This window comes from Amblyomma americanum, chromosome 1, assembly GCF_052857255.1.
Source record: "Amblyomma americanum isolate KBUSLIRL-KWMA chromosome 1, ASM5285725v1, whole genome shotgun sequence".
In the NCBI taxonomy this organism is placed as follows: Eukaryota; Metazoa; Arthropoda; class Arachnida; order Ixodida; family Ixodidae; genus Amblyomma; species Amblyomma americanum.
Window position 1 is genome coordinate 150,510,821 of NC_135497.1, and position 13,215 is coordinate 150,524,035.

The 13,215-nt window shown below is 42.8% G+C and overlaps 1 protein-coding gene across 3 annotated transcripts in view; it reads right to left on the reverse strand.

The window, feature by feature from the left end:
- Positions 1–3,606: 3,606 nt before the first annotated feature.
- The window catches only part of LOC144113930 (uncharacterized), a 34,871-nt gene continuing 25,262 nt past the window's right edge, over positions 3,607–13,215 (reverse strand). For all 3 annotated transcript variants that reach the window (XM_077647330.1, XM_077647331.1, XM_077647332.1), the window contains 11 exons: positions 12,939–13,037; positions 12,762–12,840; positions 11,555–11,835; positions 11,404–11,469; positions 11,189–11,225; positions 8,764–8,901; positions 8,088–8,116; positions 7,949–8,007; positions 6,978–7,059; positions 5,956–6,040; positions 3,607–3,821 (listed from right to left, as the gene is read on the reverse strand). In XM_077647330.1, coding sequence (XP_077503456.1) covers positions 3,711–3,821; positions 5,956–6,040; positions 6,978–7,059; positions 7,949–8,007; positions 8,088–8,116; positions 8,764–8,901; positions 11,189–11,225; positions 11,404–11,469; positions 11,555–11,835; positions 12,762–12,840; positions 12,939–13,037 — 1,066 coding nt within the window. In that variant the 3' untranslated portion in view covers positions 3,607–3,710. The remainder of the gene's footprint in view (positions 3,822–5,955; positions 6,041–6,977; positions 7,060–7,948; positions 8,008–8,087; positions 8,117–8,763; positions 8,902–11,188; positions 11,226–11,403; positions 11,470–11,554; positions 11,836–12,761; positions 12,841–12,938; positions 13,038–13,215) is intronic.

Consider the following 13,215-nt stretch of genomic DNA (forward strand, 5'->3'; position numbering starts at 1 on the left):
TCTAGAAGCGAAACACAAGCAGCAACGTGAACATATGTTTGGTTTCTTTGCCCGAAGCACGTATACAGAGTGGCATGCTTGGGCCGTATCAGTTATCAGCAAGCACACGCCCTCGGTACGCTCGATTATGCTCCACAGCTGTTCGGGTTCACGTTACCTCGTGCTGCTGGAAATTTGAAGCCTCGTAGAAACCGCGGGAGATGGGCTATCATTCGATCATTATAGGTATACGCTCTTTTAACCAAGATTGTCTTTCACATCTGGTGCCTCAGGTTCCAGCTTTTTTCAAACTGTGCGAGTTGCTGCTCACAGATCAGTTTTGTTTGCTGAATTGTTTCATCCTGATTGAAACGCAGCAGTTTAGAAGATGCTCTGTTAGACCCACTTTGTGCTCAGCGCACGAATGCGATGCAACAACATTTCATCGACGGTGAGGTTGTACGCGTCAGGCTTTGCGTACGCAGCTGTTCGAGCAGTACCGGTGAGTTCAGCTTCGCATATGGCCTAGGCGGCAGAGGGCGAATTAAAGCATCCTTGGCGTGACCTACACCTGACTCTAGAACATAAATTGTTTCCACTATGAATGCAGCATTTCATGAAATGGTTTGGAACACTTTCTTTGGTGCTGCTGGCACACACAGCTAATAAGAAGTTGGCCCTTTAAGCCACATTGTACCTGCAAACACGTCCTAATCTGGTATGAAACATTATTGTTAGAAGAATACCCGCCTTTAGCAGGGTGGTGATTTACGAAGCAAGACACTAGCTTCAAGTCTGCTGTAATTTTGTACCTTGTCTTCGGTGCCTCCTTTTAGTGCATAAAGGAGAGGAAGCCAGTAGTGCATTTACCGGCCTCTTTAACGCGAGAGATGAATGAAGCAGCGTTGAAAGGTTTCATTTCGGATATTTTAAAGGCATCTGCATGCTGTAAGAGATAGTAGAAAGTACAAAGCATGATGCCAGTGTTGCAGATTATGGTAACAACATTCTCAAAATATTGGAATCTGAGAGGAACAGAACAATAATGCCAATGAAGTGATGTAAACGATACAGGGAATGAGTACCACTGAGCATTTACACAAAAACACAGCACTCACTAAAATTTCAAGGCCAAGCGTACACGCAACATTTGAATGGACAGACTGCAAATGCATTCACTGACTGCTTCGACGGTGTTGTTGATGAACTGCCTATTGTCACGTTGTGGGTTTATTTTTAAACAATGATCATTGCATTTGCATTGAAGAAAACATTTACTGAGAAACCAAATACTAGTTGCAAATGACACTTATGCTCCATGTGACAGTGGCATCAGCAGAGATAAATCCGTTATGAGCATATCTGGCTCGCATGCCACACACCGCGAACCAAGTGTGCTACCGTTTATCGGCTTCAGGTACGACTTCCACAAGTTGAGTCCTTCAGTTAGTCCTGCACCATCTTGTTCAAAGTGTCATTTCAGGTTGACTAAGCTCCAATATCCGAGCTTCTGCCTGCACAGCAATAACGAGAGAGCACATTGTGCCATTCTATTCTTCATTTGATTTTTCTAACACCATTCTACGAGAATGATGGCAGCACGTTCGTTGGCTCCAGAAGTGCTGTGATGTGCACCTTTAGCTGCCCCTTCATCTTCGTCAGCAATGGTGTTTTAAATGTTGGCTACAAAAGCACAATATTTTTTTGAAGAAATAAGGGATTTTCTGAAATTTTTCACGACTGAACTACAGACTTGGTCACATTGACATGCGACTTGAAGGTGAACCTCAATTTCTTTTTAAAACAATCTAAATTAAGCAAGTTTAGGTGCACCAGAAGGGCCTTTTATTATATTATTAAATAAGTACAGACACATTTTCACCTTGTCACATTTGTTCAAGCAGTATCTGTTATTCTGTTCAGCGTTTTTAGTTTTCCTTATGTGTGAATCGTACATCTCGTATAAACAAAAACCAAGGCGTTCATCACAAGAATCAACTGTTTTCTGCACCCATATCTGAAAAATATCTCGTGAATGTATATTTACAGCCCACGTATGTTAGAATTATCACACAATTTGTCACTGTTGCAGCCTGTGTGGCAAGGCGATTTGAATGCAATTTGCAGGCATCTCATCATATGGCATGTAGAAAACTTCTTTGTACATCACATAGTGCCAACAGGTATCGCTATGTTTCTGAAGTGTGAAAGAATAAGTTTTACGTGACCATTGCGAGTACTGCATGCATGTTAATGTTGAGTGCAGATCTACATTGTGAAAAGTGGTCTACTTCTTTTCTGGGAAATGCATAGAGATTTAATTGGTTTGCCATCATATTGCCCCTTTGGATTAATTAACTCCCAGTGTGGTTATCCTATCCGCAGCTTGTACTGTAAACGCTGTTATCATGACCCATTGTTGAAAAGGCATGTTTCTTCTTGTTGCATTGCACATCAGAACCCATCAAGAAAATGTTCGGCATTTGAGTGGTGCACCTGGCAGAAGTCAGCCTTGGAACATCTGTATATTTTTCTTAGAGTAGTTATTTTTCAAGCTCCCATAATGCATACCGCAAACAGGTGTCAGTCTTGTCCTGCTTGAAAAGGAGTTTATTGCAGCAAGTCTGCGACATGAAAGTTGGGCTTAATACAAATGGCACACCAATTGAGAAAAAAAAGACGCAGTCAAGTTGATATTGCATGCCACATCAGTAAACGTTGCGTTAATGGCTAAGCGATTCACCATATCATGGGCGCAGTTCAGTGGGTAGTGACCATGATGAAATACTGAGTCCAGTGGGCTTATGGTTCCTCTTTTTGAATCCTCTGTAGTTTGCAGAGGCACTTGCTTTGGAAAGACAGTCCAGATTGCTTGTATTCAAGGTCTGTAGAGATTGCACCCACTATGCAGAAGTCATCGCAAGTATTGTGGGTAGAAAGGAGGCTGGACTAAAGGTCACATATCAGTTATGCATCTCCCTTTCTCCCGCCGACGACGTAAATTTGGAGAAACTGGCTGCAGTTCTTCAACTGCCTTCTCACTCTGTACCCCCCCCCCCCCCATGCCATGAAAACAGAAAAATCAAACTCCACAAAACCGGCTCCAGATGGCTGCTTGGATAGAACCATATTTAGCACATTCACATGACTGAGGAAAATTCAGTGGTCTGTTGGAGACTGTTAGAAAAACCAAAGCACATTCAAGCCCTGATGTCTATGTTGGCACAAGTTATTACCCACAACAGCAATGCAGTGTCAAACGTTCAGACACCACGTTCCACTTGTTTGCATTCAGCAGTTCAGCATTAGCCAGCTGAAGCACTGAACTTATAATTCAGGGAAGCCTGCTAATAAAGCCAGGCTGTGCAAGTTTTTCTGCACGCGATTGCCAGTGGCCGTCACTTTGCAATCTTTTGTTCACTTGAAAATGCCATCCTGTCTTGCAACAATGGAGTGCCTTAGTGAGTGCTGCTAATTTACAGCATGTCTGTTGTACCAAGGCTTGTGCTTGTGACCCAGTGTGGACTGAAGCAGCGGTGTGTTGAGTGAAACCTGTATCTGTGCTGATGGCTTTGTTGGGCATGTGCACAGCACATCATGGTACTTCCACAAGTAAAACAACATGAGGAAATGTGAGTCTTCATCTTCTCCATCTCTCTGCACAAAATGCTTACGCTAAAGTTAAAAAATATACTGCCAAGCATCTTAGTTGGACAAAAAGGAGGAAATAACTATTGGTTTCTGTTTTGTCTCCTGTGTACAGCCAAAAGCTCATTCACAAACTCCTCCACATCGGGTTCTGTAGCTGGCTGTGCTGCAGGCCTGCACATCTCGTCAATGTCCTGAAAAGGCAGACACAAAATAGTGGATGCAACTGAGGTTAAAAACCACACATTGCTTGCTTTTGTGTAAGCAGCAGGCAATAACTATGCTAGTAGCAAACTGGAGATAGCTCAGGTGCCCACCAAAGAGTGGGGTGGTAGTTACGAAGCCTTTAGTCCTCCTCTAACTTCCTTTCTCACCCTTCTTCTGAACAGCCGCACCACATGTGCACTCCAAAAATTGGAGTGCCACAAATGCGGACTGCCTGGACAACTGCCTTTTTCCCAGATGGATACCTCATTTATTGGAAATGTTCCACAAACCCTTCATAAAGAGTGCACAGACATCCTGGACATTGAGGCAACATTTGTATTGAACGTTTCTTGTAGTAATGCTGCACTTGTGTGCTTTCCAGCTAAGTAAAAGGGCATTAATCGTGAAATCATCATGAAGCTGAGTGAATAATGCTTTGTGCCTGAGAATGCTAAAACTGTAACAGCTCTGCCTTGGTAAGTGCAAAAGCATACATGCACCCCACGATTTGATGCAGTAGGTGATGTGACAGTGGAAGACTTTAAAATCTGGTATACTGTGCATATCATTTCAGCTAAAATAATTTTTTTTTAAGTACAAAATACCCAGAACTGAACATTTCGTGCAACTAATTTCTGCAAGCAGTCTAGTGAAAAGATCAATCTGAAGTTAAGCCCAGGACAGCGTTAGGGTTTACCTATAACATGCAGCATACATATTCCACATCCTAGCTTTTAACAAAGTGAAAAAAGTAAATTTTGTTTTCATAATATACAGCACAAACTCATTGTTGCTAAAGCACAACATACTGCTCTGTGGTTCCTTTCCTGCAATAGTTTCGCTTCCTGAAGAAAGTGGGATATTATCAACAAGGCACTGTTGTCTACATACAGAACTATTTATTCAGACATGAGGAATGCTTGGGGCACTGTCATTTAAAATCGGCTGGCTATGTCTGGATGGCATTTTTAGTTGAGACACAAAAGGTACATTTGGCACCTTTCATCGCCAGCAGCACGAACATGGCCTTGCCTTTCCAACAAAACACATTTCTTGTTTATAGAAAAGTGTTGCGTTTAAAACCGCTATGTGCAAACCTTACATTTTATTGCATATCGCCTTATTTAAAAATTGCTGACGACAGGAATGCTCTGCTCCATGTAAAAGTAACTTGTTTTTTCCTGAACAAAATATATTTGAAAAGAAAAAAAAACACCTGGATTACTTTCTTTCAAGCCAAAAAAAAATGGTGCAATTATGCATTTCGTTGCAACTTTCTTTCTGAACAGCTTGTAAAGTTAGCTTAATATGAAATTTACTGTCACCACAGTGATGTTCCCAAAGTATTCACATTAAAAGAAAAAAAAGACATCTCTGTATTTCTCCCAGGTTACAGGCACTTAAGGTCAACTTCTTTCAAGAGAACCATCAAGATCAGCAACGACGAACACCCCTTTGCTTACAATTATTGTCTTTGAATGAAAATGAGTTCCTTATCTTGGTAAATTGAAAGTACACTTCTGGAGAAAGATGCCCGAAATTGTGTTGTGTGCAACAAAAGTTCAAATTCTTTCACTGATTGACTGACAGAGTAAGCGCAAATGCATTCATATCTTTTGCTTGGCACATTTGTACAGACATCAGGTTGAAATCCCCCCCCCCCCCAAAAAAGCACGCACATCCTGGAATAAAAGGGAGACAAAAACAAAAACATTTCGACATCCACGGGCCTCTTAATTTTTATGTGCATCTGAATTTGCACAGGTTGCATCTTCTAACACTAGAAGCTTTTAAAAAAAAAAGGGAGGGAACGTTTGCAGTTGCTTTTTATTTCATCATTATTTCATATAAATTACGAACAAGTCATTCATGTGTAATTTCACTTATTTTGCCCACTACTAAATCCCTGCCTATCTCTGGCGGACTTGGCGTTGAAAATGCTGGTCTCAACCCAAGCCTAATGTGGCAATGTCAAGCTCATGAAAAGTGCTTGCGTTGCCTTTTCGTGTGTCTTGCACCCAGTTTTGGTTTGTGTTATCAAATCGCCACCAACTTGCACGAATATTCAACAAATCTGGTACCTCAGTCCCTGTCAAGTCTGAAAAATGAGCTCACATTTACCTTATCATTCAGCACCACAAAGGGCTTCTTGCAACCAGCAGACAGGCGCTGATCAATTTCTGCTTTCATTGCCTTGGCGGTCTCCCTGTTACAGCAAGAATTGAGACTTTTAATGAAACCCTAACGGCGTAAAAATTACAGGTGCATCAAAAGAATATCTGATGAACACATACTTTTGGCCTCTTGCTGGAAAGCTCGGAAACTCTAAAGCACAGGCACAACAATCAAACACTACAAAGATTTTTTTGCATCACAAATCTGAACTACCTGTAACACAATGCTAACTCATATGTAATGCATAAATAGTCTGCCTGTACAGGCTCTACAAATACAAAAGGTGGTCTACAAGCTGTTGCTGGTTTGTGCTGCAGCACACAATACCCTGAACGCATAAATTGGCACAACAGCAACTCGTAAATAAAGCAACAGAAAGGCATGCACGTAAAATTTGCTATCTTTGAGAAACCTCCGCTATTTTTGGTGATCTCGCTGAACTTCCTCAACCAAAAATGTCCATGCAAAAAAGAGTGCACACAGATGTTTCAGTTAGTAAGGCAAGGTTATGACGATGTCAAAAGTTTTTACTAGGCCTGTACGTGGTCTATGGTTTTTCGCTTAAATGGCCTCAACACTCTCAAAGCAAGAACCTGTGGACCACATACAAGCATAGTAAACTTTTCAAGAATTCCACCTTTGAGAATTGAAGTTACTGGAATTTTGGCAAAATAAAAACACAGCATGTAAAAAAAAGTAAATTGATGCCTTATCACTGCCGTAACAACTAGTTTTCAGCTCCATAAAATTCCATTTTCTGCCACGTCATTAATTTAGGACTTTGCTGCCTGGCACAAATTAAACATCGAATACGGCTTTTTTGCTCATGCCTTTCAGCATGCATTTCATGGTACCATGCCACGTTTTTTACCAGCAAGATAAAAAAAATACAAAAAACTCCACACACAAGCAGGCTTACACAAAGTGCGCATATGTGTCAGCCTCGTTAAATGAATACAGCAACTAACCTTTGTTCTTGCAGTCGTCGTAGTGTAGCCCTTAAAGCTGCCACGCGCAATTTCACTGCTTCCAAATCCTGCTGAGTACAGCCTTGATGAAAAGAGAGCACAGTTCAGTCAGTAACCAACCAGCCGCAACAGTTTTTTTTTTACGCATTTCCAAATAGTGACAGTATAACAGCCCCCAACCCCAACAAGCTGCGTAATTATAGCAAGCTTAATTTCAGGAAAAGCAGAGCAGAAAGCAGACAAACTAAGCACCATTCTCCTGTATACGATGCATGTGAAACAGGAAACAAATCCGTATCCATGAGCCGACGCGGTGGCTGAGTAGTTAAGGCGCTCGGCTGCTGGCCCGAAAGACGCGGGTTCGATCCCGGCCGTAACAGTCAAATTTCGATGGAGGCCAAATTCTAGAGGCCCATGTACTGTGCGATGTCGGTGCACAATAAAGAACACCAGGTGGTCGAAATTTCCGGAGCCCTTCACTACGGCATCTCTCATAGCCTGAGTCGCTTTGGGACGTTAAACCCACGTAAACCAAACCAAACCATTTCCATGACAGCAGAGTCGCCATGCTATTTGTTATATCCAGTCAGGAATTTTATAGCTATTCAAATGTGAAACCTCCGGCCATTAACAGTTTTTAAAAACAGTGGTACTTTGCATACATCTTGCGCTTAACTTTCAACATGAACCACATTTGGCATGCATCAAACAACAGCATCTTGAAACACCGGCACATGTAAGATTTAGTTTCACACAAGGAGGTTAAAGAAAAAATATAACCTCCTTGGTTTCACTCCTGTCGCATTCACTGATGGGATAAAAATAAAGGTTTACTGCAAGAATGTGTTTTTATGAGGTGAAACCTTTTCCTTGTCCCCTTTTGAAACAGCATCTAGTTAACTGTGACTGGTCATCTTAAAGCACCAAATACGACAAACTCCAGGATACTCAATTTAAGCAAAGCTACTTACCTTCCTTGACAAATTGGGCAGACAACTTTTTGGCCAATTCAGTGCAGTCTTTGAATGTCCTAAATAAAGAGATAATAAGAAGAGCATACTATAGCAGCTCAACGCAGGTGGCCAACGCTACAGGCACTAGTGCACTCACCCAACAACATCCACAAGTCCAGACGAGCTCTGTAAAGCAAATTTGCTGGATTTGATAGGGCCACAACACTTGTGCAATCAACATAACCATACAGACCAACATAACAAAGCACAGCAAAGAGAATGCTGCAGGATTAAAATTCTGCTAACGAGTTATGCCTGTAGGTGTGTGTAATACAGCTATGAGGCTAACTTCACACTGAAAACATCACAAAATCATGTTAGCCTCAGTGTCAGCTGCAGTACCAAGGCAAGGTATACCATACCAGTACTCGTGCCACTTCAACAAATAAACCAACACAGCCAATTCCAGCTTCCCGACCAATGTCACGCATTCATAATGACCAACATATTATTGAAGTATGCTCATTCTTACAACATTAGCGCTAATGTATTTGCAACATTGCAAAAATATATATAGAACCTAGCTTGTCTAGAATATTTCCTCAGCAAAAAAAACAAAAAACAAAAAGCCTTAACAATACTATGCAAACTTTTTGGCATCTACTTGGATTATATACTTTTTCCTAGAGTACGGCAGATGCCCTGAACCACCCCCACATTACACCGTAAACCTGAACGTTTCAGTGTCCTTTAAAGCAGTACCTACAATGAGGGGGCAAATTGAGACTTTAAGCACTGCAGATGACCTGCAAAACAAGCAATGAATTACTTACGAGAAATTTGGATTGCTTGTCAGTAAGTGATGACAAGTCAATCACACGCTTGGACCTGCTAAAGGTCTCAACTGCTTCATTGATTATTTCCAATGTTTTCTTCGAATCTCGTTCCTCAGCTCTCAGTTTTCGGCAGAGCTATGAAAAGAGCAAGATAAAAAAACCTGTATGCATGCATGGAAGAGACTGAAGACAGAACGCAGATACTGCTTGTTTTTCGCCTCTCTTGAATGTTGACGCCTACAAATGTATCTACGACAGTCAACCCTTCAAAAGCTTGTGAGAAACAATGTATGAATGTGCTTGATTGATGTCTATGAAACACATAGAGCAAAAAAAAATGACTGCTGATTTGCGTAGTTCAGCAAAATGTGAATTAGGTGCGCTAGTGTTTCAATATCACTTCAGTTCCGGTGTTTGGATGGAAGTTGTTCGGATAGCGATAATGAGTTAGTGCTCATATGTGCGGACTTCCTCATTCTCTAATTTGCATTCATATATTCCTGAGAGTCCTCATAGCACTCCTTGTGCAGTGGTGCAGCATTAAGCGATACGCAACTCTCCTGCAATGACAGGGGCTGCCACTGATGGGGCTTGTGAAACCGAGGTTGCACTTCTTGAGCAACCTCTCGCGACCAATCATCAATTGAACGGCCACCTGCTGCGGTGGGCAGTGGCACGTGGGCAACCTGCCAGGTCTATATATTTATGACTGCTGATTTATTTATATTGTTACGTGGTCCAGGCGGGAACGACGCGAGAACGCCCGGGCACAGCACACAGGTCAAGAGCACAGGGCACCAGGAACAGAGCACCGAATCCCAGAGCAAGCGCGCCTCCGAGAGTCTTCCTTCATCTCTTCTTCTATCCGTTGCAATATTTATACATACACACACACGCCAGGGCAGGTTACCCACAACCCGGTGGCTAGGTGGGCAGCCTGCTTTGCGGCAGGCTTCAGACAGACAGACAAACATAACGGCTAAGTGCAGAGAATGGCCACTGTAAGTGCTAATGCACTAAAAAATTGGAACACAGCAAAAAGCAAAAAGTCTCTAAGCAAAAAGTCGAACAGCAACCAGAAACATGCAGCAGTTTTCACAAAGGTCACCTTACCATCCCAATCAAATGGTTTATGGCTTATGGGGGTTTAACGTTCCAAAGCAACTCGGGCTATCAGGGACGCCATAGTGAAGGGCTCTGGAAATTTCGACCACTTGGGCTTCTTTGAGGTGCACCGACATCGCACAGTACATGGGCCTCTAGAATTTCACCTCCATCGAATTCGACTGCCGTGGCCGGGATTGAACCCGCATGTTTTGGGGCAGCAGCCGAGCGCCACAACCACTGAGCCACGGTGACGGCCATCCCAATCAAAACTGCCAGAAGGCAGATGCTCAGGCAAAGTGCGCTAATGCCCATGCTTATTTATTAATGCGTTAACATTAGAAGGGTCTTTGCATGCAAAAATAGTGACTGCCACCGCGCGTGATGCAGTGCAAACTTTGTGACAACGGCAGATGGCAACCTGCCCACCGAACTGTGAGCAACTGTCCACTATAGCAGGTGGCAGTTCAAGGGGCTCTGAAACACCTTCCGAGGAGAGGGCATCAACTTGCTCAATCACTGCATTGTGTTGTCATGAACACCTGAGCCAAATAATACACTTCTACAAGTAGCAGAGGACCCACAATCACGCGCGAAAGTTGGCGAGCCCTTCCCGGCAACTTTTTCATGCTCGCACCCTCCTCCTGTCGCTCGCATCTACGTATACATGTTGAAAGATGGCTATTGGTTGGATTCTTTCAGGCGTCAGGCAGCTACCGTGGCTGCGGCCAATAAGCTGCGTAGCTCCTGCGGGTCAGGAAGCTCTCCCCTGGAGGTGGGGCCGGCAGAGGAGCGCCGACCTTCCAGTGTGCAAAAAGTGACGAGAGGAGAAGGAAAGGCGCAAAGAGGCTGGAATTCAAATTTTGACTACAGATAACTCTGTTTCTACAAAGCGCATTAAAAAATTCTTCCCGGACAATACTCGAGAAGCGGCGTGCTTTCACATCCTAGGCATACCGCAACTTTATTAGAGCCCCTTTCAGAGCCCCTTTAAATTAATGACTGGTCATGAAAGGTTGCTCAGGAAGGGCAACTGGGTCTCACAAGTCCCACCGGTGGCTGTGTTTGAAAGCCACCTACCAGCGCAGTGGCGCATCGTTGAACTGCTGCACAAATGCACCACGAGTGGTATGAGGACTCCCAGCGATCTACGAATGTGAAGTAGACAATAACCAATTCCGCATACACTGGCATTTACCCATTAACGCTATGGTGTCATACCCTGCAACAGAAACTGCTGACGTGTTCAAAGATTGACCAATTATCACCTAAGAGGGTTTTTCTTAGTGCTTCTTCGAATGGCAAAAAAGAGACATACCTTCTCTAGACTCATGAGGGTGTCATCCGATTCAAAACTGTAGAAACAGAAAATGTGCAGATAAAGCCTAAATAATCATTAAAATGATGTAAACTTTTCACCAGGCCAACTCCAAAATAATGAACTAGCACACCTAGACGCCATTCCACAACAACACCTGACTAAAACAGAACAGGATCTGAAAAAAAAGAAGAGATAACAAAATAATGACTCACCTCTGAACCTGAGCTTGCAAGTGGTTTATCGAAAGTTCCAAGTCTGACCGTTTCTTTTCCAACAAACTGTTAAGATTAAATTATGAAAAACGTGAGCATTAACAAAGGTTTGTAGTTAACAAAGATCACAAAATGAGTAAACGAGGCTCACCTTTGCATCTTCGCTTTTTCCGATTCAAAAGCATCCAATTCTTCCTTGAAAGCAGCATTCTGCGATCGTGTCTGGATCGTAGCCTTCTTAACCATTTCTAATTTCCAAGCTGGACGCTCTGCTGGAGAGAAGGGGCTACTGAAGTGTACTGAATCCTTCAGTTTGTAGTGAAGCACAAACACGGACAGGCTGGCAAGAAACTTGAAGCCCTGCGGCGTTCCAGGCCGAAGCAGCAGCGCAGCACTGAACTCTTGAATGTAAGGAGTTGCAAGTTCATCGCCCTACAGGGAGCAATCAGAACAGTAACGACCGCATGCTACTCACTGCAACCACGCTATATGCTTCTACACATGTGACAAGACATGCCTTATAAGCAACCTATGAGTTCCTTCATAACCGGTTTTAAAAGCTGTCCTTTTTCACAGTGTTTTTATGCCAGTGATAAACAGTACTATAAGGAAACACATTAGACTTGCTTAGTAATATTCCTGCCCCAGATTCCACGCCGAAAACTGCAAAAGTGAAACAGTGCAAAAAGAAAAACTGCCAGCAAAGGGACAAATTTTCCTCCAGTTTTCAGTGTGAGGATTCAACTCTGATAAAAACAACTTTTCTCAGATGCACCTTAACAATGGCACTAAATTCAGTAACCCTGCAAGAGTACAGTCATGGAAAAAATTTTGCAGTGACATCAGCAGTCCTTTCCAATGTGGCAGCTTCACTATTTTGCCATTCTTTCAGTGCAGCTGAAGTCACTCAAAGATGCCCGTTTCTTTTTTTGTTTATTGAGTTTACCAGTTCTCAGTTTCATTATGACAAATGTGATACATACAGTAGACAAGGAACAAGCATTGCCAGTACTTCAAAAGTCCACTTTCTGATTAACAACATCACTCACAGTTTATGAACTGTGGCCTCTGCATTCTTTTATGATGATTAAGGTTCCATATAAAATGAAGGCCCTCAACAAAGCCGAAAGCAATATGTCTAGCAAGTGCACCAGTGGACATTGAGATATTATGACTGTCTCAATCATGATGCCTGCCACAGAAAATAACTTTCAGACAAAAGAAAAGAACCTTTCCTAGAGACTGTTATACTGGGTACATCAGGGAAGGGCTAGAGAGATGACGAAGGGAACGAAGACTGCACTGCAGGTACAAAAAAAAATATAGGTCAATATTTCACAACATCTGCTAGTACTTGCCTGCAAAGTAGATATCCATTGTGTGATCTCTTCACGGAAGCGCTTGTCCGACTCGCCGGTCTTTACCGGCCAGATATTCCTGCAAGGCCCCACAGAAGCAATAGACAGACGCTCACTGCAGCTGACCTGCAAGTCATTTTACGTTGTTCAGGTAGAAAATAAAAAGAAACAACCTACCTCATCCTTGACTCAACAGCCTTCTTGTCATACGTGTAATAAAGGAAGTGCAGCACTTGGCGGACAGTGGCTGGAGCTTGTCTGCCCCTGAAGTGCTCCCTGTTAGAAAAGCACAAAGCGAATGTCCATGCCTAAAACTTGGGGAGACACTCAAGCTCCATCTTAACGGTATGACACGATAGCGTTAGTCGCTCCTTCCTGCGGCCAGGCTCCTCTTTGCATATCACTTAGCAGATATGGACATTGTTCTTTCTTTCATTATCATATAACACTTAAT